This window comes from Nothoprocta perdicaria, unplaced genomic scaffold (assembly GCF_003342845.1).
Source record: "Nothoprocta perdicaria isolate Ctin4 unplaced genomic scaffold, notPer1 scaffold_0, whole genome shotgun sequence".
NCBI classification, from domain to species: domain Eukaryota; kingdom Metazoa; phylum Chordata; class Aves; order Tinamiformes; family Tinamidae; genus Nothoprocta; species Nothoprocta perdicaria.
Genome location: NW_020454092.1, coordinates 1,500,810 through 1,527,639, shown reverse-complemented (window position 1 = coordinate 1,527,639; position 26,830 = coordinate 1,500,810). Strand labels below are relative to the sequence as shown.

The window sequence follows — 26,830 nt, the reverse complement described above, 5'->3', positions numbered from 1 at the left end:
TTTTTTTTTTTTTTTTCTCTCCTCCTCTCCTGTGCAGGACTAAGTGGTGCTTTTCTGTTTGTTTGTTTGTTTCTTTTTTTCTTGCCTAGTTTATTGCAGTAATCCATGCATCCATGCAGCGGGGTCGTGCATCGTGACACAAGTTTGTAGCGCTACCATAATAGAAAAAAGTAGGGAAATAAGAAAACTGCACGTGCCTTGCGAAACATTAGTTTATCTTAATCTGAAGAGTGTGTAAGTAGCTTTATTTATCAGAGCTTTATAATTTTTAGGGTTTGACAAAATAAAGTCTAATTTCTACTATGTGAAGTGGATGTGAAGCAAGGGGTACATATGCAGAATGTAGATCATCAGCAGTCCCCCTAGTTAATAGTCCTTGGGATGGTACTTCTTACTAAGGCTTCCCATTTTTCCAGCTCTCTTTTGTGAAAGTGAAAAACTGTTTTGTAGTTAGCTGGATAACACTGAACTGTTTCCAAAGAAGATTTGCAAGAATAATATTCTGTGGATTATGAGTGAAGAATATGAAGGAGGTGAAGTTGACACTAGAAGGAAGGCTAGATACAAAGTAATAGTCAAAAGAGTAGACCACAAAAATTAAAAAATGATGAAACAAGGTCTTTTTTTTTTTTTTTTTTTTTTTTGGCGTGGCTTGCAAATAGGCCTTGGCATTAAAAAACTGTATTTCCTACTGTTTTAAGTGATCTTGTGTTATTAAAAACTTCAGTAATCAGGGAGAGGAGGGATTTTCTCTTTTGGAGTTTATTTTGAGCATCATGTAACAACAAAGTTTTATTTTCTCCAATAAGTAGATATTAAAAACAGTCATAGCTCAACAAAGCTTTCCACTTGCTATTGGCAAGAAAATATTTAGATACTTTATCATCTTTCTCATTCTAGATTTCTCTGTCTGGGAACATAAAACAAGAATATGGACTGGTGGGCAGTCTCCCTTCTCAGTGGAATATTTTTGTTCTAGCTGAGATATAACAACTGTGTGTACATTCTTTGTATACATTGGTATAAGATGACTGAGTTCATGTTAGTGTTTGTAAAAATACACACTACACGTGATGTAAATGAACTTCACAGTGTAGTGGTGTGGGAATACATGACACCTATTTAGTAAAGACCTAGTTCACAATGATATTTTCTTAAACCTCTCTCAAAGAAAAGCAGACTCTTTGCTTACCTCCGTGGAGGACAGTGTTGTCAGGTGTCTTATCCCTTGATTTGGGGAGACAAGGGGAAATACCATGTCAGTAAGCTAAGAAGAGACTCTCGGCATTATTTTGGAGAAGAAGGTCTCCTGGAAAGTGGTGTCAGTCACTATTTTTCTGCAAAAATTTTGAAAGTTGTTAGATTTCTTTTAATACCATTGGAGGGAGCAGCCAAGCTTGAAAACTTCTCTGGGTGATGCTGAGTAGAAAGTCTTACAGTACAAGGTCCACACAACTGTGTAGAATACGAGTGCTTTATTTAGGGGGAGAAAAAAAGTTTTAAGTCCACATGATTGAGAAGAAAACATCATGAACCTGAAACCCGTTCAAGAATAGTACCATATTCTTAAACTTGCTGACAAAAAAGTTCTGTGCAGGTAAATGGCTAATGTGACAGCTGCCTCTCTTGGTTGTCATTGCTGCTGTCTCCAGTTCTTGATAGTAAAATAGGGAGGAAAAGATGCTGATGTTTAGGAAAATGATGGCGATTGAAGATAGGCTCGTTGGATTTTGGTTGTTCATGTCTCTAGTATCATCCTATCATTTAGCAACCATAAATTCATTTCCCATGTAATCCACGCTAGACTGAGCATTTAGCATTCTTGGTCTCCATTCCCATTCTCATTTTAACCTAACATGTCCATCTGCCAAAATGTTTCCATGCATAGGAGGCAGAAGGAGTGGTTTTCATGCATATTGGTGATCTGTATGAGTTTTAACCACGTGGAAGTGTAAGCTCTCCGTTCTGGTAGCAACCCCCGTTGATCCTGGCTTTGGGGTCCTATGGAAGCCTTTGCCTCGTGGGTGTTCCTGGCCATCGGCCCCTCTCCACTGTGTGACATGTGCTGATACTGCACTTAGTCTGTGGCTGTGAGTGCTTCCTAGTTTATTTCAGTCAAAAGGAGCTGGGTTATATAAAGCAGTTATAATATTAGATACTTGATAGCATGGGTAATTTTGACAGGAAAAAAATTCTTTCACACATACTTTTAAGCCTATCCACAGATACAAGTGATAACCCCAGGCAGAGAGGTACTTGTGAATAGCTTGTTTCATATTTTTTTTCCCCCTCAGCACAGCTTGTTTTGAAAGAGGATGGCTGTCTGCAGCCTGGCCAGAAGTTGGCCAACTTTATCCTGCAAATAACTGAGTGAAATAATGATGGTCACAGGTGTGAAGAGATGCGAACCCTGACTGAGGTATAGATAGAAAGTTCAGCTTAGTGTAGATTTGGGTTTATTGATAAGCACTTTAGGTATACTAAAGTAAATCTGTTGGCACTTTTTACTTAGACTTAGTCAGGCTCTTCTAGATGGTGGTAGAGAGTGATGAATGGCTTGGACATCTCAGGACAGAATTTAGATTGCAATATCATCCTTTCCCTCAGGGTTTTGGAAGAGAGGAGTGATTTGACTTTCTCATGTTGCCTTACATGTTGGGTAACATTAGTGTGCACGTTCATAGTGGGATCCTTCAAGCTGACTTCTGGCTGGTAAGTTAGTGATATGAACATTAATTTATCAATTTAAGAGATTTATTTATTCCAGTAGTACTTATGTGGGATTAACAAGGTAATAGTTGAAAAGAAATACAAGTATGGAAAAGTAGTTGTATTAAGTTAAAGACAGGACTCATTGGCAGGTTTTCTTTTTGGAGAATTGGACATGAAAAATAGAAGGAAATGTATTATAGGGCAATTTAAAAACCAAATGCAGCTGTCTCTGAAATCAAAGATACACAATGAACTACAGAAAAGAAAAAAGTCCTACCTGCAAAAGATACTTAAGTATATTGAAGGGGAAATACTTGCTTAACTTAAAGGTAGTTAGGATAAATGTCATTGGTATTTTAGCCTGGTTTACTAGGGATTTAATAAGCCTTATCCACTCTATTCCATCGGCTCTCTTATTTAAGAATGCATTGCTGTCTCCACTCCTTTCCAGTAAGTTTTGATTCAGTCTTCCAAATAGTTTCGGGGATGAGATATTCCTGGATTATTTCAGGAGATATTTGCAACATCTACTAAAGAATTAGGTGTGTTTATTTGGGCTGTTCAGTCAGGGTTTTCATATCAAGCAATCGATTTGATTGCCATTTGGAGCCAAATGCAGCCAGTATTTAGGGAAGATTATTGGAGGATTTAGGGAAAGTGCAGGGGAACTGGAGGTAATGAGGAAAACCATATTGGTAAGTAGACCTGAGTTTATTGCAATGTGTCGCATAAGGATTTAGACCATGCTCTAGGCTTCATTTGTTCCACTCCTCATGAGAGAATGTAGATGAACTTACCCAATCAAGCAAAAGTTGGTGAGAATGAGAGTTTAAGTAGGATTCTCTCTCTCCCTCTGTCCCTCTTCTTTCCCTCTTCTCTTTTCTTTACAAAACCAAGTCAAAATTGCAGGAGGTATATTGACATTTATTTTATAAGTAACTTTAGTCATTATCAAAATCTGCAATTAAAGATGTTTCTCATTATTAAGATTATGTGCATTTGTTTTGGCTAAAATTGTGTATGTAATTCATGTATATAAAATCATGTATATAGTTCATACTTTCCTCTTCTGTTTCTCAATCTAATTGCCCATAAAGCAAAAATTCAGTATCTCTCGCTCAAGTCCAACAGCCAAATGTCTAAAGTTCACATACAGTTGAAGAGCCATCCACTACAGGCCCTTGAATGTCTTAGTTCTGCTAAATTGATTTGCACTTTAATCACCAAAATTTTATTTTTATTTTTCCCCTTCTCCACATGGCTGTATTCTCCTATGGACGGTGCCTGAGTTTCTGTTCTGACAGAAGTCTGTCCACTACCGCCTTCCCATTTCCCTCGCCCCATCCTGCCTCGTCCTTGTGCCAGGAGAGTGTGTGAACAGTGCCATGAACGGGCTGGTGTTCCGCTAACGTGACCCCAGGAACGTTTTCAGCTAGATGAGTTTTCTTTGCTTGCTTCTTCATGGGGCTGCAAAACTGCTTGTACTGATAGAAGAGCGGGAGGCAGGAGCAAGCAGGCCAAGGCAGGGCTGCCGCTTTGGATTCAGGTTCTGACTGTGTGAACTAATGCATTTGTTGCACAGCAGTGAGGGTGGGATCTGCTGAGGTTCTGCGTGTTTGCAAAGCCTAGTCAGGCTGAGTTGCATGCATGATGAGCTATTGCCTGGTCTTTCATTTAAATGACTCCTGCTTTGTGCTTGGAATTTTCCCTGTATAATCTTGACAAAACTGTTGGAGTAATATTGTGCACAAGGAGGAGAGAATATAGACTAACATGATTACATTACAGGCTTTTGATTTCTTACAGCCTCTAGTTCTTAAGCTGAATGTGACAGATGGCAACAATAGTTTTTCTAGGCTGTTCTGTAGCACAGCTACTAGAAGAGATTCAGTTCTAGAAGAGGTTATGTATGCAGTATGTCTAAAATACAGATTTTAGTCTTGTTTTCTGGCAACCAAATATAACTAGAACTGCAAATTCATAGGTTGCATCCCATATGCTGGGCAGAGTGCTCCAGTCTTAAAGATTCTTCTGCCATTATCATATTGGTTTCCTTTCTGAAGCAGTTGAGAGAGATTGGGGAATAAGCAAAGGAAGAGAGTATCACATACTGGAGGCTAGATTTCTCAATGACATGAAGGGAAGCCTTTAATGAAAATAAGGGGATTGACACAGCCAAGAATATGGCAAAAGTTACATTAGGGTTCTCAAGAAATATAATCAATGGCATGAAAGGAGAGGCAATGCAAAGCTGAAGCTGTTTCGCTTAGCGGTAATTGTGGAAAACCCGCAGCTTTATTTTTTAATGTAGAATGGTCTGTTTCCTAATAGGAGCAACTCTTGATCTCATAGTGACAGGAATGCTGGAAATGCTCTCTGAAGAAATTGAATGCTTAGGGCTAGGTATCAAGCTGTAGCCATGAACAGTTATTAACTCCTTGACCATTCTTTTTTAACATTTATAGCAAAAAAATCTGATATTTCTGAAAGTGCCCTACTTCAGTAATTGTTGCAAAGAAGTTAGTGGAAAAAAAAGTGCTTTAGTGCTTCTTTCTTTACTTCTAGGTTGCAGAATATAGCTTATAAAATCAGGAGTAGTCCCTTGCATGGTTAGGGAGTCCTCCCTATCCCTTCAGTTCTGTACATGCTGCCGGGCAACTCTGATGTTCCCTACCTGTATAGTTGGTGATAAAGATGGTCCTGATCAGAGCTGCTTGAGGAACAGTCTATTACAATTGCTTATATGAACAGCAGGCGTTTAATAGGGAAGCAGACCTCCTGTTTAAGTAGAGAAGAACACAGATATTTCTTGTTCTTTCCTTTGGTTTGCATGTGATGTGCTTAGTATGTCAGCTCTTCAGAGCTGTCTAACAGTGGCAGTTTGGGCCCAGTTGTGCTTTTGTATGAATTTGATAGACTGCATCGAGCCCTTATTTCCCTGGGAGAACTCCTTTTTGTGCTTGAGGACTGCCCTGTTAGTGTGGCTGCTGCTAGTTTGCAGCCCCAGCTAGGCCTGGGGTGCAGCGCGTGGCTGTCACTGCTCCAGGGCTGCTGGGGCCTCCTGTCTGCAGCCCTATGTGCGGTTCTGCTTCCCCCTGCGCCGCGGCCTTTTGCTGCAAGCCTTTGGGTACCTGCTGCGGGTCGCTAAGGGATGGCAGCCTGGCCAGGGGCGTCTCTGCGGGTGACAGTGTGAGTGAGGATGGGCAGACAGGGTGAGAAGCAGCAGAGCTGTCCCAGAGCTGATGGACTCGCCGCCAGCGGTCAGAGGAGGTCCTGTCCTACACTCTTTGTGCTTCCTGATGTCCTAAGCAGTGTGTCGCTCCGGAGCAGGTGTAGTTCATGGACCAGTTCTGTTAATGGAAAAGGACTTTGGCAGAAGCTGACCTTGAGTGCGCTGCAGTGGCTGACCCGCTCCTGGGACCACCGGCCTGCGCCAAAGCCAGCGAGGGGACGTGGCATGGGGGCTGCACATCCCCGGCTGCTAGCGCTGCACCTGGGGGTCCCGAATTACGCTGGTTAGACACTTCAAAGGCAGCTGCTGCAGTAAGGTGCTAGAGAGCACACTGGGGGCCCAAAGCGGCTCTTGTTTCTGTGATTCATTCAGATTTGTCCTGAAAATGCAAGAAATCTAGGAAGAAATGTCTTAAAGTGGTTATGTTATACCATCTGTAGAGCCAGAAGGCTTAAAAATTTATGTTACCTATACCTTGCAGTATCTTTTTTTTTTTTTTTTTTTTTTTTTTTTTTTTTTTTTTTTTTTTTTTTTTTTTGAGCTATGGCAGTTAAGCTTCAAGTTAAAACAATTGCAGCAAGCAGTAAAAACAAATCACTCCTTTGGGTCCACAAAACATGAAATTGTGTGAAGTTCTATGAAGTCTTTGGAAGTATTTGGAAGTCTTTCCAAAATTTTTTTTTTGCTATGAGTTTTTTATGCATTCTTTTTCTTATCATTTGTACAGTTTTTGTTGTCTTATAAAATCTTCTTTGACGAGCATAATTTCACTACACAAAGGGAAACACTCATGTTTATTTTTATTATTTACAGTATTTAAACTTTTGAAGCCATGGGAGTAAAGGTCCAGAGACCTCGTTGCTTTTTTGACATAGCCATCAACAATGTACCTGGTAAGAAAATTAAAATATGTAATCCTTATATTTAATATTCAATTAAATATCTAAGAATAGTGCTAATAAGAGTCCACTTTGTAACAAATGTGACTTTTTTTCTAGCTGGAAGAGTGGTCTTTGAGTTGTTTTCAGATGTGTGTCCAAAGACATGTGAGAATTTTCGCTGCCTTTGCACAGGTTTGTAGATTTTTAATTCTATTTATGGTTTTTAATATACCATGTTAGTTTGGCACCTAAAGTATTCTTCCTGGCATTTTCTGACACAAAAACAAACATATAAAGCATTGCCTCCTGGCATCTATAGAGATTCAGCAGATTTTTCATATGCATCTGCTGCAAAATCAAAGCAGTTGTAGCTTTGGCTTAGAATGTTTCAGGAAGCATATACTAATCAAGTTCAAATACTGACACAATAAGCTGATTTTCTGTTACTAGAAATTACCACTTACATTATGTAACATTATCCAGTCCTGAACTAAGAGGTCAAACATGCAGACGTCTGTTTTAGTCTTGGGATATTTTGAGATATTTCAAAGGTATTGCTGGTGTTCATTGGTATCTTTGCTTCCTACTTGGCTGACATTTTTTTTTCTTTGTAGATGGAACCTGGTGACTTTCATCTCTAGTGAAATTTGAATTAAGTAGTGAAAAAAAAAAACTCCTAGAAACATTCCCAAATAGTAATATTTTTTCCTGTGGACTTTCTGCTTTTTTTTTTGAAAATGCCGATATTTTATCAAAAAAAACTTTAATAAAGTATTATCTCAAGAGTGATTTTTTTTTTCTGTCTTAAGCATTTCCTGCTTTCTTTTCCTGTCAGCTCTGGTCCTTTCCAGGTCAAGAGTTTGTAGCATCTCTTATGAATCGCTCAGCAGTACTAATTTGATCAGGATGAGGTGTGTGATTAGTTGTGTGAAGTTAGCTGGTGCACCTTGTATGACACTTGTGCTGGCTACAGGAAAGTAGGCATTACTGGGCATTACTTGCACAAAATCAGCATACGAGAATTTCATAATTTTGAACCCCAAATGTGTATGTCTTTTTTGTTTGTCTTTGGTTCTAGTTTGGTATGATGCTTGGTCTACAAAATATCCAAAAGTTAGATTTAAGTTAGATTAAAAAGGTCTTATTTCCTTGCTAGTGCAAGGATTTTTTTTACTTGAAGTCTTTGATTAGCATTTCAAGTCAGAAAAAATCTTATGAAGTTTATACTTAATGGTTCACATTTAAAATTTAAGTTAAATTCAAATGAACTTCTTCATTGCTTCTTTGTATTTAAGAATAGTAAGAAGCTGGTTTCTGCTCTGTTTCCTCAAATGTAATATAAGCAAGAACCTGACAGGTATGTGCCTACCTCAGTATTTTTTTTTTTCTCAGTGAATAACTTTGATCAAGCCCTTAGGCAGTGCTTTTTTAATAGTGATGATTGTACAGGTACACAGAGTCACTTTTTGTTTTTTGTTTCTTTTTTTCTTTTTTTTTTTTTTTTCCTTCCTCTCCTTTAGGTGAAAAGGGTACAGGAAAATCCACCCAAAAGCCATTGCATTACAAAAGTTGTCTGTTTCACAGGGTAGTGAAAGATTTCATGATCCAAGGAGGTGACTTCAGCGAAGGTATGATATGAATCTTTAAAGAACCCTAGTGCTTATGGAATAGGATACTCCTGTTTAGCATCCTTTACTACATGAATTATTCTGTAACTTGAATACTTTTTTTCTGAGTAAGAGGCTTACATGAACACTTAATATGTATATGCATGTATGTGCAAATTCTGTTCCATTACCTTAGTGCTCAGTAAGTTTTATGTCTCATGATAAAGTTGGTTTGTTTCTGTTTAAAGGAAACAATAAGGAGATGCTTCTTATTATCTGATCATCTTTAGATATCTTCAGGAATAATACCAGTCATTTAGATGTAGTTAGAGCAATAATTTGTATTGCAAAACATCCTCAATAAAATGTGACTCTATTTATGAGTACTTTAAGTTGCAACTGCTACTTTTACTCTTTTCAGGAAATGGCAGGGGAGGAGAATCCATTTATGGTGGCTTTTTTGAAGGTAAGAGTTTGTGAGTCCACTCTTCCTTTGTTATTCTAAGCAATCACATTTATGTTCTGTAGTCTCCATTCTGTAAGTGTCAACTCCAATGTCTTTATTAGGACTTTACTTGTCTTAGTCTTCTGTTGTTTTTCACATGAGACTATCATAATGTGGAGGGGAAGTGTTTTTTGTCGTTGTTTCTTGTGTTTTTTTGTTTGGTTTTATTGTTGTTAGGATGTAAACCTTTGTAATGAAAAACTAAACAGAAATTAGATTCATTTAGATGTAGGAATTTTGCCAGACCTGCATTTTTATAATTGTTTCTAAACATGGTATTCTGATTCTGAATGTACCTTTTTGAGCTTGAGCAGATAGCCAAAAGTTGGGACTTACATTTTTCTCCAATCAGGAGGACAAAGTCATGATGGAGTCTGATTGTCTTGCAAGCTCTTTCTATTTACAGGGAAGTGTAAAGCCTTGTTTTCCTGAGCTCAAGAGAACTTGAGAGGCGTCAGTTTTGTCACAGTGCTGGTTCTCTTTTAGTCCGTGTCACCTAAGATCGTCTTCTCTCTCCAGCCTCCTTCCCAGCCTGTGTTGGTCCAGAATGTACTGGAGCATCTCCCTGTTTCAGAGAGGAGTTTCATGTTACAGCTATACCCTTCTGATGGCCATCTGCCACATAAAGGGGTGCCTGTAATCCTCCCTTCTACTTGCCATTTTTCTTCTAACATTGGTGCTTCTCTGAGTTTGCAGCAAACAATCAAAATAGTTATTCACTGTTTGAGAAGTTTAAGCTGCAGTTTTTCTGTCAGGCCTTTGGTTGAATCAACAGTTTGCAACTGCTGAAGAGGGGAGATCTTAGCTTGCACTGCTGTGGTTCCCGTCAGATGAAACTAAGCTGATTCAGCTTGTTAAAATGCCATACAAGCTGTACAGCGCAAAAAAAAAAAAAAAAAAAAAAAATCCATATCAGTGTTTCAATCCAGTTCACTAGGTAGTCCAACAAGTGTAAGAAACCAGCACAAGTGATTAGCTGGGGTTGGAAAAGGATATGGTTGGAAGAGATGGAAGAAGCAGCAAAACTTACCTTGTGGCAGCTGTAGCTGTTTGTGCAGTGCATCATGCTATCATGAATCTCTCTCTCTATCTTTTTTTTTTTCTTTCTGATGAGTCTCCTTAACCATCTCACTGGGGTTAGATAACAGCTAGTGCAAGACCAGTGGTTCAGGTGGCAGTAGGAGGAACTGTAACTGTCCCTTTCACTACCAGTGATTCAGTGTGATGCAAGATCATAACCATAAAGGAATGTTCTTTGTCTTGCCATAACTCTATATAATAATGAATAAACAACTTCAGTCTGGACATTTTAGATACCTCTACAGCCTTTAATGCTGTTTAGGTGATAAAGGAGGATAGGATGATCTGTTGCAAGTGTCTTAAGTGAAGAATGATGATTATATTTCAGTTTCATTGGGATTTAACCTGAACTGTTAAAATTATGACATAATCCAAAGTAAGATTCCTTTCATTTAAACTTATTTTCTTCATGGCTAGTTTGATTAAACCTGTCTGTGTAGTCAATAAACCGAAGTTCTTTGAAATTACCATTAAATTCCGTATTTATTAAAATATAACAAAACAGCTGGAAAGTTAGGGAGTTTTATAATGCGTAATGCACCACAATAAACTTTTTCTGCTTCAGAGAGAGAAAGATCTGCATGTGTGGAACAAAAACAGCAAAAGCTTAGAATGGTCAGGTCTCTATTTACAGTGTTAGAAAACAAATTTCTTGATAAGGAAGTTATATTCTTAGTTTTTTTTCTCAGGCTAAAAATCAAATTCATAATGCCTCTTCTTAAGTTGCACTATATGGCCTGAAAGGTGTAATGTCTTTTTTTAAATAGTGCTTATTGTTCTGAATCTAACTTTAATGCTATTTTTAATGAAATGGCAAGGATGAGTTTACTTAGGTTATAGCATTTATCTGAGCACATGACATTTTCAAGGAATTGAAAATACTTGTTTTTTAATTTATTTTTTAGACGAAAGCTTTGCTGTTAAGCACAACAAGGAATTTCTCCTTTCAATGGCCAACCGAGGGAAAGATACAAATGGTTCACAGTTCTTCATGTAAGTATTGAACTGTTATAAATTGTGCATGACTCAGGGGGTTGTAATTTGCAAAGATAACTCTTAATTTTTGGAGACTAGCTCATAAACAGACTCAAAGCTGATGCTTTTTCATAAACTCAGGAAAGATGCCATTTTTCTAATGAACATTTTAGGGAAAATGACTTTTTTTTAAAATCACTCTTGCGTTTAGCACTCAATGTCTGCACAAAAGAGCTTTTTGTTGTAGTTGTTGTTTTTAGTAGGTGCGTTCTCACTTAGGCAATAATGCAAATCTATTAGATCCTTGCACAATTTTATGACATTCTTTTAATGTCTGAAGGGAGGGAAAGCAGCCCTGGGATTTCTCCAGACTCAAAGTGGTAGAGAAATTTTCTGTCACAGAAAACTTTCAAGTGGAGTCTCATTTTGATTTAACAGGTGTCTACTGCAGAAATATTTAAAAAAATCATATATAAACTTATATATAACTCTTATCTACAGAAAGCATTCTTGAAATTCAACAGTCTTATGTGTGCCATGACCAGAATTATGGTCAGTTGCACATGTCACGTGCCATTAGATGTGTACTTGGGACTGCTCAAAGATAGTATGTGTATTTATCTCAGAATTCAACTTCTATCATGGCTGACGTGCCTTGTAATCCCTATGTAGCGGGAACTGTGAACAGTTTGATTCTCCATGTATAAAGACAGTCACTTCTACAAGGAAACTTGACATGAAAAGTAGAAGACTGTTTTTTCCTTTGTTTTCTGAAGGTTTTATAATGAGTAGGTTATTTGCAGTTTTCTTCCTTTAAGACAGTTTGCCTTATTTTTATACATTACTTGAGATGTTAATATAATTTAGTAGAGTACTTATATGCTATATAAAGATGTGGTCTGAAAACTTATTAATCTGTATTTTTGTTTGACGTATGTAAAATGTGTTAGTCAAAGTAAGAAAATAAGTAGTTTAATGTATAAAACATTAAATAACTGAATGCAGTTTTATTAGTTTACTCAATTTTCACTTTATGTATATATTCACACATATATAAAATGTATAACTTAAAATGCTGACTACTTTGCTCTAAAACTTATGTTTTTCTCTTTAAATTACTTCGTTTGACAACAAAAGAACAACTAAACCTACGCCTCACTTAGATGGGTAAATACGTTTATCTTCTTCTATGTTCATTTGAGGAATGCTTTGAAAAAATTGTTGCTAAGTCATATTTCTGTTTAAATTTTCAGACATCACGTTGTTTTTGGACAAGTCATCTCAGGTCAAGAGGTTGTGAGAGAAATAGAAAATCAGAAAACAGATGCATCTAGTAAACCATATGCTGAAGTACGCATACTGAGTTGTGGGGAGTTAATTCCGAAATCCAAAGGTAAAGTTGAACTGTATATTTAACTGAATTTGTTTGAAATGAATTGATGAAGTTTTGCAGAAGGGCGTCTAGTCAAATAAATGTAGCTTCATCTTTTTGAAATTGTGATTTCGATTAATCAAAGCTTTATTAGAAAGTAAGATATTGATTAAAAATTACGTTCTGATACAGGAGGGAAAGAGATTTTTTTCGTCAATTCTTAACAATAGTCTTTAGTGAAGATTTCTCATACAAAGGGTATTTCTAGGGTCTTGCAGAGAGCGTACTTAGGCTTGATTCATCATCTTTGTTGTTGCTAGAGATGTCCCTATGGAGTTCCTGTCAGTAAAAGTGTGTCTTCAGCAAATGAAGCTGATTATGGCTGCCTTCATAATTAAAGAATAATTTTACAAATAGTGTTGTCCTAGTAATGAAATTTATATATACATACATGTATGTGTGTGTTTATAGTGCATGTGTACATATATATGGAGAGAGCAAGCTGTGAATATAGAGAATATAGAAAGCTATGAGTATAGAATATAAAATATGCTGATACAGACTACAAAGTCTCATAACTAGGGGGTCATAAAATATTTACAGAATAAAGTCAGTCCTGGAGAGCAGTTACTCTAAGTTGTGTTTTGTCTGTACTTTGAATCTGTGTCTCCTTCCTTTCCTCTTGTTCAGCCTCTGAGACATGCATTTTTTTCCCAACTGTTATACATCATTATTAGCCCCGTTTCACCAGCAGGCTGTTCTGAACAGTTGTTTCAGGCTTTTCTACTCCACAAATGCCAAGTTTTAGTAGACTGGCCGTTAGGTACAAAGTGTTTGTTTTGGCTTCGACCGCCTGGTTCGGAGTAAAGGCGGGGAGAGCTGCTCTTCCTCCGCTCTGGTAGCTGCCTGCGAGTCCCTTGTCTGCAGAGACAACTGCTTCCAGAGGCCATTGTGGCACAGCAGTCCTCATAGTAACAACTTTGGCCTGTTAACAAGAGTTAATTATAAGTTCTCATGAATAGATATCTATGAGGAATTGATTACTATCTGTAATATTCACGGTAAGAAGCAGTAGGTCATTAAAGAGTGGAAGGAAAACCCATGGCAAATAGCAAGGAGAAACACATAAAAATACAAGGGAGAGGAAGAAAACTTTCAACAGCAAGATGATTGGAAAAAAAAAACCACAAAGCAAATACCTGTCCTGTAGTGTCTTGAAACAAAAGCAGCCTGTTTTGGGGGAGTGTGCAAGTGAGCAGGTTAGCAGGGTAAGCACGAGTGCCCTTGCTGCACCCGCAGGGCTAGGTAGTGGCCCTGGCTGCTCGCGGGCCAGCGGCTTCCTTCCTTTTAAGTGCAGTAGTCTGATAACAGGTAAGAGCTGCTGTACTCCCCCGCAAGCTGAGGTGCGGAGAGTGCCTGGCTGTGCCATGCAGTGTGATGGGGTAATTTATGAAGTTTGGCAAATGCTGTAGGTCACAGTGAATGGAGTGGGAAGCAAGGCCTCTATTTCAGATGCGTTGATAGGTTGAAACCCAATAGCAAAAATAACGTGGAGCAGTTTGACTGTAAATAGAAGTCTCTCCTCCTCACCGACCTTCATTCTGCAGGATCAGGGTTATTTGTTGGTGTGGTCTGTAACTGACTGGGACTAGATTGGTTTGGTCTTCAAAATAGTATTTGCTGCTGGATGGAGACAGAGGTCAGTAGAGGAGAAAGTTAATCTGAAACCTTCTGCCAAATATTCTGTTTGCAATGGAACCAATTCAGCTCTTCTTTTGTTATTCCCTCCTGTCTTGCAAATGTGCATGTGCACACAGCTGCACACACTTAAAAGATTGTCTAGCAGCAAAAATACATTAAGATAACTTTCCCTTTTTAAAGAGTAATCACTTGGCTTAGTATTTGTTTTATAACAACCTCTGATGCACAACAGCTAGTATAAATTGCATCATCCTTTTGGGCCCAGGTCTCTGTCGGCCAACAGAGCAAGTGTTTGGCTGGAATAAACAGGTGTTATTTTGTATTACAGATAATAAAAATGAAGAAAGCTTCATTTATTCAGGGAGAAATTTTTGTGTGAAAGCATCATGTTTGCTGTATCTGAACAACTCTCAGATGCAGATAGATTGCACTTTGTATTAGTATGAATCTTGTATTTCTCTTCTCCTCATTTCCCTGTTTTGTGAAGACGAGTTTTGAATTCTTTGGATAGACCAAGCTACTAAAAGATATGTAAATCAGGCTAATACTTCAGTCTATATGAATTCTACTGCAAAGATTCATTTACCCTGCTAAAATTCATTTCTAATTCCAAGCTATAGACTGTTCCAAAGTCTTAACATATGTTATTCTAAAATACAGATTTTCTGTGGCTAGAAAAGAAGCTGTTTTGATGTCAACATTTATTTTTGTATATTTTTCTTCTGTTTAATGGTCAAGGTTCAGTTTCTTGTTTCTGCAGCTGTGTTATGTTGTGCAGTGAATACTATTTTTGCAATTTGCAGTAACCAAGCAAAACAATGTTAGATATCAATTACAAAAGCCAGTTTTGATAAGACTAAGTCTGAAATGACTGGGGCTGCTTATCTTTTGTTTCGTTTGCTTCTCTGGATAAAACTTCTAATTTTGTAGCCAGTAGCTTGGTGTAAATTTCTTCACGCATTTGAAATGTTCATGCTGTTCAACTGATAGACACTAAAATGTCTATAGCTCTGAGCCTCAAATAGCTTTTGCTAAGTTATATATTTTTTAGCAGTATCATTTTTCTCAAATTACTCTGACTCTGAACTAATACTTGCATCACTTTTAGTATCTTAAGTAGATATCAGATCAGTTTAGGCAGGAAGAGGGGCAGATTAGTGTCTGTTCTTGGTTTGCTTGTTCCTGGGCTGCCATCAGAATGCCAGTGAATTGCTGTTTTAAAGCTCCAAGACATTCAAGAAATTATAAAATATGTAGCGATGAAGCAGTCTACCCTGTAGCAGGGTTCCTTTTTAATACCAGATGTTTAGTAAATGATTTGTATCTTTTTGTAGAAAGAAAGAAAAAAATGAGCTGGAGGATTAGGACTGTTTAGACCATGGTTTCAATAAGCACAAGGCTTTGTTGTCTGTGAATCTTCACTTACGTCTTGGGCTAACTTAAGTAGCTGCATCTGAAAGCATTCACAATTTTATACGTTCTTACCAGTACAGATTTGGTGCTTAAGATCATTTTTGTAAATAAAAGATATTTGAAATCTCTTGTGTATTCTTATTTTTTTATTTGAGAGAAACAGTTACTGAAATATGTGTATCTTATTCTGATTTAAAGCCAAGAAAGAAGACAGAAAAAGACATAAATCGTCCTCTTCATCCAGTGATTCAGAAAGTTCAAGTGATTCAGACTCTTCTTCTGATTCATCATCGGATTCTGAGAGTGCTTCTGAAGAGAAATCCAAGAAAAGAAAAAAGAAACACAAGAAAAATTCCAGAAAACATAAGAAAGAAAAGAAAAAGAGAAAGAAAAGCAAGAAAAGGTCAATTTTGGGAATTTTCTTGTTTTTATAAAAGGAATTTTGGAAACATTCTGCCTTTTTACTTCCTGTGCACCATAACACTATCACTTTCTTAAACTATCACTACTCTCTGTATGTGTGTGTGTACATACACATATACAGGCACACATTCTAACTTGTGAAGTATGTATTGGCAAGTTTGGGAGACAGAAGATTTTCATGTAGTGGTTTGAATTTTTCTACTTTGACGGTGAAGCACACTGTAAGTGTGGATATCTGGCCACTTCTGAAGGAATGGGCTGAGGCTTGGGAAATTGCAGGGCTTGATTTGGCAGGTACCTTGACTGATTATTTCATGAAATTCACTTCTGTATTCAGTCCAAATTGGGCTCCATATGGGGGAGTCTCCTGAGAATGTAGTATGCAGGAATAAAACAGAATTCATACACAAATAAACATACTTAAGACTAGTCACATTCTATCTTACATGCTATAAGTCTTACAGTTTCACTGGAAGATGATAAAGACAGACTTCTAAGACTCATGCTTCGGAAAATGTTATTTTCAGTCTGATAATTTTGTTTGCATTCACTATGGGATACAACTGTGTGAGAGCAAGTCGCATTTTTCTAAGCCAGCACTGCACCGTCAGGAATACTCAGGACAGTGCTTTTGACCAAATTTGACCAATGCCAGGCGTCATTTCTCTGTGCCCAAGCACATTTCACACACGATTGTGGTTTGTACTATCTGTTTGGATTTATAATAGCTTGTAGGCAGTCACATATACAAATTTTAAATCAGAGCTTGACTTTTCTGTCATGATTTCTTTTAGCCTGTATCTAAATTTAGAATACATGCATGTTTGATATTGCACCCTGGGAATTTATAGATCAAAATTATTGGTCAGAAATCTACTGCACTTATGTAATCTTTGGAGCAAAGATACCATAAGGAAAATAGCAGCATCTGAAACAGCTCTGCTTGTTCTCTAGGTTTTTTGTTTATTTTACAAAAGAAAAATACTAGTATTAACTATAGATTTCATCTCTCTAAATGTGTATGTCTTCAGCATAATTTTTTTTGATTTAGTGTGTATTGGGTCAATGTAATTTCTGATACAAAAGTCTTTCCTTGCCAAAATAACTTATTTTAAATGTGAATATTTCTCTTTTATACAAAACCAAAGTTCATCCAGTGAAAGTGAAGATGAAAACCCCGAAGCACAACCGTTATCCACTGTCCGTCCTGAAGAAATTCCTCCTATACCTGAAAATCGGTTCCTCATGCGGAAAAGTCCTCCTAAAGCAGATGAGAAAGAAAAAGAAAGGAAAAGCAGAGAGAAGGAAAGAGAAAGGTAATATGTGTGTTTCAACATGACTACTCACTGCTGGCAGCACATATGGTCATATGGCTGTTTTTTTTGAAGTGTCTGTAGTGAACCAGTGTTTTTTGCCCTGTTCGATAGTGACATATTGTGAGCACTGCTGGAAGAAAAATGAATTTTTTCAGTTAAATCAGCTGTATTTTCTGCCTTAGAAAAATAGGCTTGATGTTCAGAAATCATTTTAGTGAGTGAAAAATATGAAGCTTTTGTTAGAAATGCTGGAGGAAGGGGAATATTCTAATCGAGTTTGAGCAGATTTCATCACGTGTACTTTTAATGGACTTAACCTAAAAATAGAACAAGTTTGCTTAGTTCTTGTCTTGCAAAGATTCCGTTGGAATTGAACTTTAAAAGAGGAAAAAACAGTAAGAAAAAACTTGGAAACTAATTTATAGCAGTTTTAATTGGAATCACCATCAAGATGGTGGCTCCCTTAAGCTGATTAACAAGGATGCAGTTATTGTTATATGAACTGATATCAACAGGTTACCTCAAATGAAGGTTTTACGTAGAAGCCAGCCCTGTCTAGAGGTTACTGAGGTGCCCAGGCGGAATGTCACGGGGGCCACACGCACTCCCTGTCTGCTGTCCCGTGGCAGAGGGGAGGCAGGTGGAAGTGAAGCGATGGCGAGTGGCTTGTGTTGTCCCTGTGGTGCCTCTCCCGGCTGTCAGAGCCTCCTCACTTTCCATGCCCAGGAATGAAACGTCATGCGGGGCAGGAATCCATTGCAAATTAATTTCTCCGTTATCTCTATAGAACGTCTTCATTTTAAAAATGATAAAAGAAGCCTCTCTCATGAAGTATTAAAATGTAGTCCATGTGAGTTCATGATGTTTTACTTTGTCTTGGTAGGTGTGCTAGTCAAATTCCAAACTGCGAAGTTGCTACCAAGAAGCTTGAAAGAAAAGGCACTTTTCCTCACTCAAACTTTTTTAAGCTGTATTTATCCTTTTCAGATATGGAAGAAAAAATACAATTCTATTAAGGTCTCATACAAAACTAAAAAGTAATTAAGAATGAAAGTAAAACTCCTTCATTTGTAAATAATATTTATGTGAGTTTTTCATCTTGTTTTCTCTTCGTCTAGTTTATAAGATTAAGATCATGTTATAATCAATGTGTCTCTCTCTCTCTTTTTTTTTTTTAGTAATCTATCAAATTCCCAGTCAACATACCAGAGAAGGCTGTTAGTGACCAGATCTGGAAGGAAAATAAAAGGAAGAGGACCAAGGGTAAATGTTTACAGTCTTTTCTCCAAGCCAAATAAACATACTATACATTTTTTTATGTATCAGGTGGTTTTACAGAAGCATCTTCTCTTCGGTGTTGCTTGCCAAAGAATTTTCATTGCTAAAAAAGTGAGTCACATTTGTCCGAATAAAAATGACAGAAGACTTGCTAGCTTGTACAACAATTCTGAAATAAAATCACTGTATAAGTAAGTTATTTGGTATCCCTGACTTAATTGAATATCAAATACATTTTAACTGAGTAAATAAATTGTTAATGTTAGTTCAGCTCAGTGTAGAAATCCCAAGTACTGCGTTAGGTGCAGTGCAGAGTCACGTAGCAGGGATTAAAAGCTTGCTTAGCGAGCATGACATGGGAAATCCAACTTTCTTTTCTTTCTCTTCGCTTTTCAAGCGTTACCGGACACCCTCCAGATCCAGGTCAAGAGATCGATTCAGGCGCAGTGAGACTCCTCCACATTGGAGGCAAGAAATGCAGAGAGCTCAAAGAATTAGAGTGTCCAGTGGAGAAAGATGGATAAAAGGGGACAAGTAAGATTGTTTCTTTTCAGAGTATATGCAATGAACTTTTTATATATTTAAGTAATACCCATCTTCTCAGTTTTTTTTCTTGTCTTACAGTAATTTCAATGAAAATGTTACTGATTATTGACGTTTGTTACCTGTTGCCTCATAACTCCTCCTGTTTTTAATCATACGCATTTGTGACTACTGTAGATTTGAAGATGTTAATGTAGCAATCCTAATGTGATTGAAATTTCAGTTATGAAGCTTTTTCACTTCTGACTTCATTTTGCAGAGTGGAGGAATTCAAAGTATTTAAAAGCTATACTTTTCTCTCTCCAAGGAGTGAAATAAATGAAAACAAGAAAGATAATCAAAAAAGCCCAGGAAGAGGAAAGGAGAGAAAAATATCAGACCACAGACAAGTTTCTGAAAGTCCAAGCAGAAGAGGAGAAAAGGAGAAGAAAAAAGATCATAAATCAAGCAGCAAAGATAGAGAGACAAGACGGAATTCAGAAAAAGATGACAAGCATAACAAAAGCAAGGCCAAGAAGAGAGCTAAGTCCAGAAGCCATAGCAAAAGCCGGGAGAAATCAAAAAGTAAAGAAAGAGACTCCAGGCACAACAGACATGATGAAAAGAGAGCAAGATCAAGAAGCAAAGAGAGGGACCATGAGAAAGGCAGAGAAAAGGAAAAACGTTATGATTCTAGAGGAAGAGATAAAGAAAGAAGTAGGAGCAAGGAAAGAAGTAGAAGGGCAGGTTCGAGAAGTAATGAAAAAGATCATAGTAAGAGTAGAGACAGGGATAAACACAGGTCAAGAAGCAAAGATCGTGAACATGGGAGAGGAAAACATAGCTCCAGCAGTAGAACACGGGAGAGAAGCAAAAGCAGGGACAGGGATAGGAGAAGAAGATCTAGAAGTAGAGACAGAGATCGCAGTAGAAGTAAAGAATATTCAAGAAATAGAGACCGGGATAGAGATAGAGACCGAGATAGGGATAGAGACCGGGACCGAGATAGGGATAGAGACCGAGACCGAGATAGGGATAGAGACCGGGATAGAGACCGGGACCGAGATAGAGACCGGGATAGAGACCGAGACCGAGATAGAGACAGAGAAAGAAGAAGAGGAAGATCAAGAAGCAGGGAAAGGAGAGGCACACCAGATAGATATAGGGGAAGAGAAAGCCGGAGGAGGAGAGAATCGAGGAGTTCAGAGAGAGAGGATAGTCAAAGCAGAACCAGGGATAGGTATTCAAACAGAGAAAGCAGAAGCTCTCATAGGAGGAATGATAGTGAAAGCCAAAGGAGGAGGCGTTCAAAGAGCCGTGACAGTAGCAGTCCTGAATCCAGCAGAGATAAGAAGTCTAGCAGAGATCACGATAGAAGTCCAGACTCAAAAAAGAGACCAAGTAGTAAAGAGAGAGAATCAAAAAAATCATATTCACGCAGGAGCAAAGAAAAGGAGAAGTCACCAGAAAAAGAAACAAACCAAAAATCAGAGAGTCAGGAAAGAGATGAAGCCCAGAATAAGGATAAAAAGTCTGATCATGAAACAAGTCCTGGAACAGATGATGACCGGCATGGATGAGTTTGTGGACTTAATGTTTCCATTGTCTCAAAGTTTTAGAGACATTTTGGGGAACGCTTTTTTTAAGATGTGGACTTCAGTTTGGTCTTTTGATAATCTAAAACCTGGATCATTTGTACTGCTAAAGTTTTAATAAACTTGAAATGAAAAACACATTCAATGTGTAATACAGTGTGCTGTGTTTTAAATATTTATTTTATGTATCCTGGTGTGTTTTCAGGTAGGAAAGCAACTTCTGTGCCGGTTTATTTTCTACCTATGAACTTAGAAATTTGTGCAAACAATCGCTGCCTGCAAAGAAGTGTTTCATGTGTGAAGGAGAAAGCTGCAAATGTGCTACATGTCTTTTTAATGCTAGTGAAATTACACAAGGTGACCTTTACTCCTACCTGCTGCTATACTCATATTTTAGTATGTAGAAAACCTGAGGAAATGAATTTTTTTTTGTTTGTTTGTTGTCTGGTGAGCCAGTCTAAGTAAATCTTCACCATTCGCACTGTCAGCTGTAGAACCCATTCGTGCACGAGGGCAGTTGCCCGTGTTCGGGAATTATTTCTTTGTCCTTAATATTTTTGTAGAAAGCAGTTTTTATGAAGTGCTCGTCCTTTGGTGTAACTTCTTCTGCAACCTCCCTTTCTCTGCTCTCATGTTTCTTGTGGAAATATCAGCTCGGATGCTTCAGCCAGCACGGAGCAGCCCGGTTTCCAGCCGTGCCTGCCCTGCTCCCAAGCACTTGTCCTTGAGAGAAGAAATGTTGCCGATTTGGGTAGCTGGGTTATTTGAAGCAGAGTTTCACGTAATGCTTTGGGACAGCTGTTTTGAATTAATTTATTACTGCTAAAAATTTGCTTTCTGCCAGAGTCTCCTTAATCTTAAGACTGTCCATTGATTTTCCTCTCAGCTTGTACTACATGTGTCTTCCTCAAACAAAATTCCTTCCTTTTCTCTCCTTTCCTCCCAAACCTTTAGGACCCAAACCTGCATTTCTTAGCACCACACTTTTGTATGGAAGAGGAGGAGGTTGCCTTGTATTGCTGCGGTAGTGCCTGTGTGTTTGCTGTTTCCGGAGAGCAGATAGTCAGTGGGAAGGCACTTAGTGGTCTGAGAGAAGGAGGATAGAGTGGTTTAAGCCCCAACCAACACTTCATTCAGTATATTGCACTATCTGGACTGAAAGTAGCCTTAACAAAAACAGGTTTATGGCTGAGAATTCTTGGAATTCATAAAGAAAAATGACAGGCATTAATGTAAAGCTGTGGTAAAGCTTTAGATGTATTTTAGTAGTTGTTTTCCCCCAAAATCTCTTAATGACGTAACTTGTTCTTACAGCTTTTGTGAGTTTGTCAACTCTTTTATTATATCATATCTTTTATCAGTGTGTGTCTGCAGCAGATTAGCATTGTTGAAACTTATGTTGTGATCCTTACAGTTACTCTAAAGAAAGCTAAGTGTTACGCTTTAAAAGTACAGTATATAGGATTGTAAAAGGAGCAACAAGAGGGGGAAAAGTACTAAAAGAGCAAAGTTATCTTTTATCAGGATAGTTGTACAGGTGCTGTGGCTGTCCATTTCCCTTGCTCCCCATGTTTTTGCACGTGCTTTGCATTGCAGTGGCCGTTGTGCAGGGTGTGTGAGGTTTCACAAGCCCCTGTGGCGGGTGACCTGGCTGTTCCTTTAGAGGGGCTCCAGGAGTGAAGGCGAGTGAACTCCAGGAGTGAACTCCAAGTGTGGCCCCTGCGCTAGAGCTCGGGCAGCAGGAAACCAATCCATCAGGAATAATACACAGAGTTAAAAGGTTGCAGTCAAAGACTTAGATGTATTTACTAAAAACCTCAAAATGGAGATTATATCCAGTTGTAGTTGACATACTGCTGTGAGAGGTTTTCATTGAAAAGATGCATTTTTATACCTTCCATATGGATTGTCTTCCTTGTTACAGTGGAAAAAAATACTTGTACACATTAAATGAGCCCTACTTATAGCAGTTTAAAATTAATTTGATTAAATGGCCCAAGCTCCCTTTGGTTGTTTTTTGTGTATTTTGTGAGAATTCGGTCACTTCTAGTTGCCCTGAGGTGCAGAGGAGTGTGCGCCTGCCTGTCCCTTTGGTGGGAGATGTTTCCCTGCCCATGGCTTGGCTGCAGCAGCTGCAGCCTAGTCAGAGGTGCCAGGCTTCCCTCACGTTGCCCAGCTGAGACGCAGAACCGAACCGTGATGGGCGCTCGGGGAGAAGCGCAGCCCTCACAGGGCGGGATGTCCCCAGGCACCGGTGGCCGCAGGGCGGCCTCAGGCTCCCAGCTCGCTGGCCCAGGTGCAGGGAGCTCCTTGGCTGCGGCTGTGTCTGAAACGGACACGAGGCGCAGAGCGGCGCTGGATGTGCTGCCTGGCCCGGAGCGTGGGGCCGTGCTGTCCGTGTGCACAGGGAAAGCAGCTGCAGCCCCAGGGAAGCTCTGCCCGGCAGCCCTCAATACTGCCCTGCAGAGCCGGAACAAAAAAACAATTTCCAAAGGTCAGACATGCTTTGTCATTAGATTGAGAGTGGTGATTAATGCTGTGCCTAGACCATAGAGTCTATGCATGTGGGGGATGCTGGAGAACTTTTTAAGATTGGTAGTAGCTTTTGCAAAACGTATCAGGAAAAGACTTGATGTTGGATTTTCTGGGTACTCGCATCACCTGAGAGGCACAGATCCTCTGTGAGGATGGGTCAGGTGGAGATATGTCTTACTGGAGATTTTTTTTTATATATATATATATGTATGTATATATATATACACATATATATATATATATGGTGTATATAAAATGGCTGTAGAAGATGTGTTGCTGCCTGCTGATTCTCTTGCTGACACAGTCACACAGTGTTTCATTTGAAAAGGAGAAAAAAGGCCACGGTTAAATTTTATCCCTTCGGTGTATCTGGTTGTCAAGATCCTGAAACTTCTTTCTTGCTATTGAAATGTGACTTGCAGTGATTTTAGATGTCTTCAAGAATTTGCTCTTATTCCCTAATGTCTAATTTGTACCAATCTCATTCTTGCAAAATTACAGCTTAATGTAAACATAAAGGAAACAGTCCTGTAGGCTTCTTTCCTGGAGTTGGCTCATTTATTGATCATGTATTGGAGGGAATATTATAATTTGGATGTGCCTTCTAGTGCAAAGTAATGCTTGTCTGATCGTCAAGAAAATGCATTTTCATGCTTTTTGAGGCTGCTTAGATTAGAAAACCTCCAGGATAAACGTACTCTGCTTTATTACAGGCCTCACTTGAAATCATCCCCGTTTTTTCTCAAATACATGAAGAATGGCTTTGTTTAAAAAAGTTCTAGGATTGTTTGTCCTCAGCCATGAATTAATTTTTACAGTCAACTTACAGAAGGGGACTAGTGTCAAAGTTTATCTTCATGTTTCTGGAGTCCCTGTGTTGGAAACATAGTTACATACTTTCTACGTCTTCTGCAAAAAGAGTAATTTTCCTAATAGAGTATTCCACTACATTATTCAAGAAAATGCATATTGCAAAATGTTCAAACTTTGCAATCTGTGAAATTTTCATGCAGTATAATTCTGCATTTTCCTAGCAAGAAAACTCGAGTTTTCCAGTTTGTTTTGTATGTACTCTTAGTGTAATTCTTATTTCTTACCCTGGAAAAATGGTGTACTGACAAAACTTGTGCTCCATAATAAAAGCATAAAGTTCTATACATACATTTTTAAAAAGCTATGATACCAAAAATGTTTTCTAATCTTAGTATGAAGTTTTACAAAAGGAGGAGGTGTGACAAAATATAATTAAGTGTTCACATAATAAAACTCCGTAAAGGTAAAGGCAAGTGCGGAGAAAGAACTGAACTGTAATATTCTTTATCATAAAGTCATTGTTCGTACGAAACTAGGAAGACAGTTATTGTGGGCATGTTCAGAAGACAAATTTTAAACTGCTGACTGTGCTTGACTGCAGCTCATTGGTTTTAAGTGTTTTTGTAAACGTTCATTCATTGAAACTCTTAAGACACTGAATGTAGGCTAAATGAATTGTGAAGTAATATGGTATCATCACTGACTTTGCACTGAAATTTTGCAACATACAGAGCAGTTGTAAGGAAACTTGCTGGTTTTAGCAGGCAGATAATCATTTTTACATACCCTGTACATATCCCTGTAAATGTATACAGGAGTACTCAGTGTGTTGTTTAGTGGTAGTTGTTAACTTTGTTGTTTTCTTTTTTTTTGATACTGTACATGAGCAGTACAGTACTTGGAGCATTAGAAAGAACTTAGGCCTCAATTTGTGATCAGTTGTTAGAGGAACTGGCTAGGAGAATTGTCATTAATTATAATAGTAGTGCTGTTTGTATTAAGAAACTAGAATTCAGTGAAGTATTTGGAAAATCTGAGTCTTCTGGACACTTTGTAATCTGTAGTACTCAACTGGGAAGCTGGCCCAGTTCTGAAGAGGGAGAATGCAAGTTTCTCGATTATAAAATGTACAATTTATGTATTAAAACACTTTTCAGAAATAAATGCTTTTTCCATATTCGTTAGTGTACTCCGTATGTCTGCACGCGTGTGCTTCCTGCAGTAGGTCTGGAGTGATGGATGAGTAATAGGAGCTCTTCATTCAGTGTAGTGTGCATAGAAATGCAGCTCTAATAAAGCTGCTGACCGTGATAAAGGACACTGTTTTCCACCAGTTCCAACTTTGATCTTGTACTTGCACAAGGCAAATATAAGAGCCTGCTCTTTTTTGCCCAAAGCCAAGTAGTTTTCAAAAGCTACTTGAAGAGTTACCTATTTGAGGACACGGACTCAGAACTAAGGGTAGGACAGTTTGCAGGCTACTTGGGACAAGTTAGGATTCAAAGTCATGTAAACCAGTCTCTCATTCTGACTTGGACCACAGCAGGAAGCAGGAACAAGCACAAAGGTGTGGCTGCTTGCTTGTGTGCTCTCCCCTCCCCATCACCGTAGAAAGTTTGAGTGTGACATGGGTAGAGTCGTGCTGCACATACGGGATTAGCTCCTACAACCAGTGCCGCAGCTTCCTCGTGTGGGTATTCATGTCTTTTATAGCATTCTCCCTTGTAAAAAAAGTGGAAAACTGTCAAAAATAAGTACACTTACTCTCATGAATGGCTGCTTTTAAAGAGCTTATTCAGTTTTATTTTCATAGTAATATCGTTTGAAGCCAAAGCAAGTTTTCAATAAGCCTTCAGGCCCAGAGATGCTGAGTATTGAAGAATATAGTACAAATGACAATATACATGTTTTCAGTTTACCTTTGGTTGTCACCTGTGGTCTTCCTAGAAAGTGCATCTACTGTTTTGTTCTATAATTAAGCTAGAGTAATTAGAGGTGCACTTGCTTCTTGCAAAGCAGCTGCGTGTTACGGCTATAGCACTTGTTTCCTGAGCTGAAACAGAGTACAGGCAACTTCTGGTGGACATCACAACTCCTGTGTTCCAGAGGAGGCTTCAGCTGTTAGGCACTGGTGGCTTGCAGGCTCCTACAGGTTGCCAGATGTCGTTTAAATTTTGCTTCTGAAGAAGGAAACAGATTAGGTCTTACTGCATGATCTGTAATTAACAGATCTACTCCTGTGAATTGTAATGGATCAGTGTGGATGGATGGATCCACACTGATGGATTACAAGAGGCAGAGGACACATCTCACAACAGTAATATTACTGTGAGCTCTACCAAATAGAGTATTAAGGTCCCCTCCTTTTTTTTTGCTCCCCCCCCCCATGCCACCAGTGGCTGAATTTGTATTTTCTAGATGTTGGGTGACTTAAACTTTTGATCCTGTCTCTGGTCTGTTCTGTAACTACTGTCCACTTCTTGTAGGACAGGATGTTGCTCTCAAACCTGTTCCTTTTCGTATACAGAAAGAAGAAAATGAGTCAGATGAAGTGGTACTCGCTTGAGGGTAATTACTGTTAAAAAAGTTTTAATGCTAGATGTTGTTGGGCCTTGTGCTGACTTTTACAGCACTTATGTACACACCACCACCACACAGGACTGTATCGAGCAGCTCTGCCTTGTTGCCCACTCCTGGATCAATTTCACAGAACAAAGGGCAGGTCTGTCTTATTTATATAGACATATATATCAATGTACTTGAATTTCCTAGCTCTTACATGAAACTTTAGCTAATAGTAATTCACCTAGTGACACTACGGTAGAACTCTCATTCTGCAGCTTTCCTTTCTACCACTGTCAGCTGCATGT

At 38.4% G+C, this 26,830-nt stretch overlaps 1 protein-coding gene across 2 annotated transcripts; it reads left to right on the top strand.

The window, feature by feature from the left end:
- The first annotated feature begins 2,660 nt into the window (after positions 1-2,660).
- Positions 2,661-21,157, top strand: PPIG (peptidylprolyl isomerase G). Of its 2 annotated transcripts, XM_026047259.1 has the most exons (13): positions 2,661-2,712; positions 6,758-6,837; positions 6,943-7,017; positions 8,346-8,453; positions 8,854-8,898; positions 10,923-11,010; positions 12,130-12,159; positions 12,246-12,385; positions 15,677-15,881; positions 17,050-17,217; positions 18,396-18,480; positions 18,893-19,029; positions 19,346-21,157. In XM_026047259.1, the coding sequence occupies exons 2-13, from the start codon at positions 6,777-6,779 to the stop codon at positions 20,595-20,597; spliced, it is 2,394 nt and encodes a 797-aa protein (XP_025903044.1). In that variant the 5' UTR covers positions 2,661-2,712; positions 6,758-6,776; the 3' UTR covers positions 20,598-21,157. The 2 variants fall into 2 exon arrangements, with proteins under 2 accessions (XP_025903044.1, XP_025903115.1); XM_026047330.1 differs by lacking the exon at positions 2,661-2,712 and having other exon boundaries at positions 6,757-6,837; positions 8,410-8,453.
- The last annotated feature ends 5,673 nt before the right edge of the window (positions 21,158-26,830 follow it).

Bases quoted from the DNA above. Each gene is read 5' to 3' on its own strand.
- PPIG (XM_026047259.1), top strand. From the start codon at position 6,777: ATGGGAGTAAAGGTCCAGAGACCTCGTTGCTTTTTTGACATAGCCATC. The intron at 8,454-8,853 runs GTATGATATGAA...TACTCTTTTCAG, and splicing joins AGGAGGTGACTTCAGCGAAG to GAAATGGCAGGGGAGGAGAA. The intron at 12,386-15,676 runs GTAAAGTTGAAC...TCTGATTTAAAG, and splicing joins GTTAATTCCGAAATCCAAAG to CCAAGAAAGAAGACAGAAAA.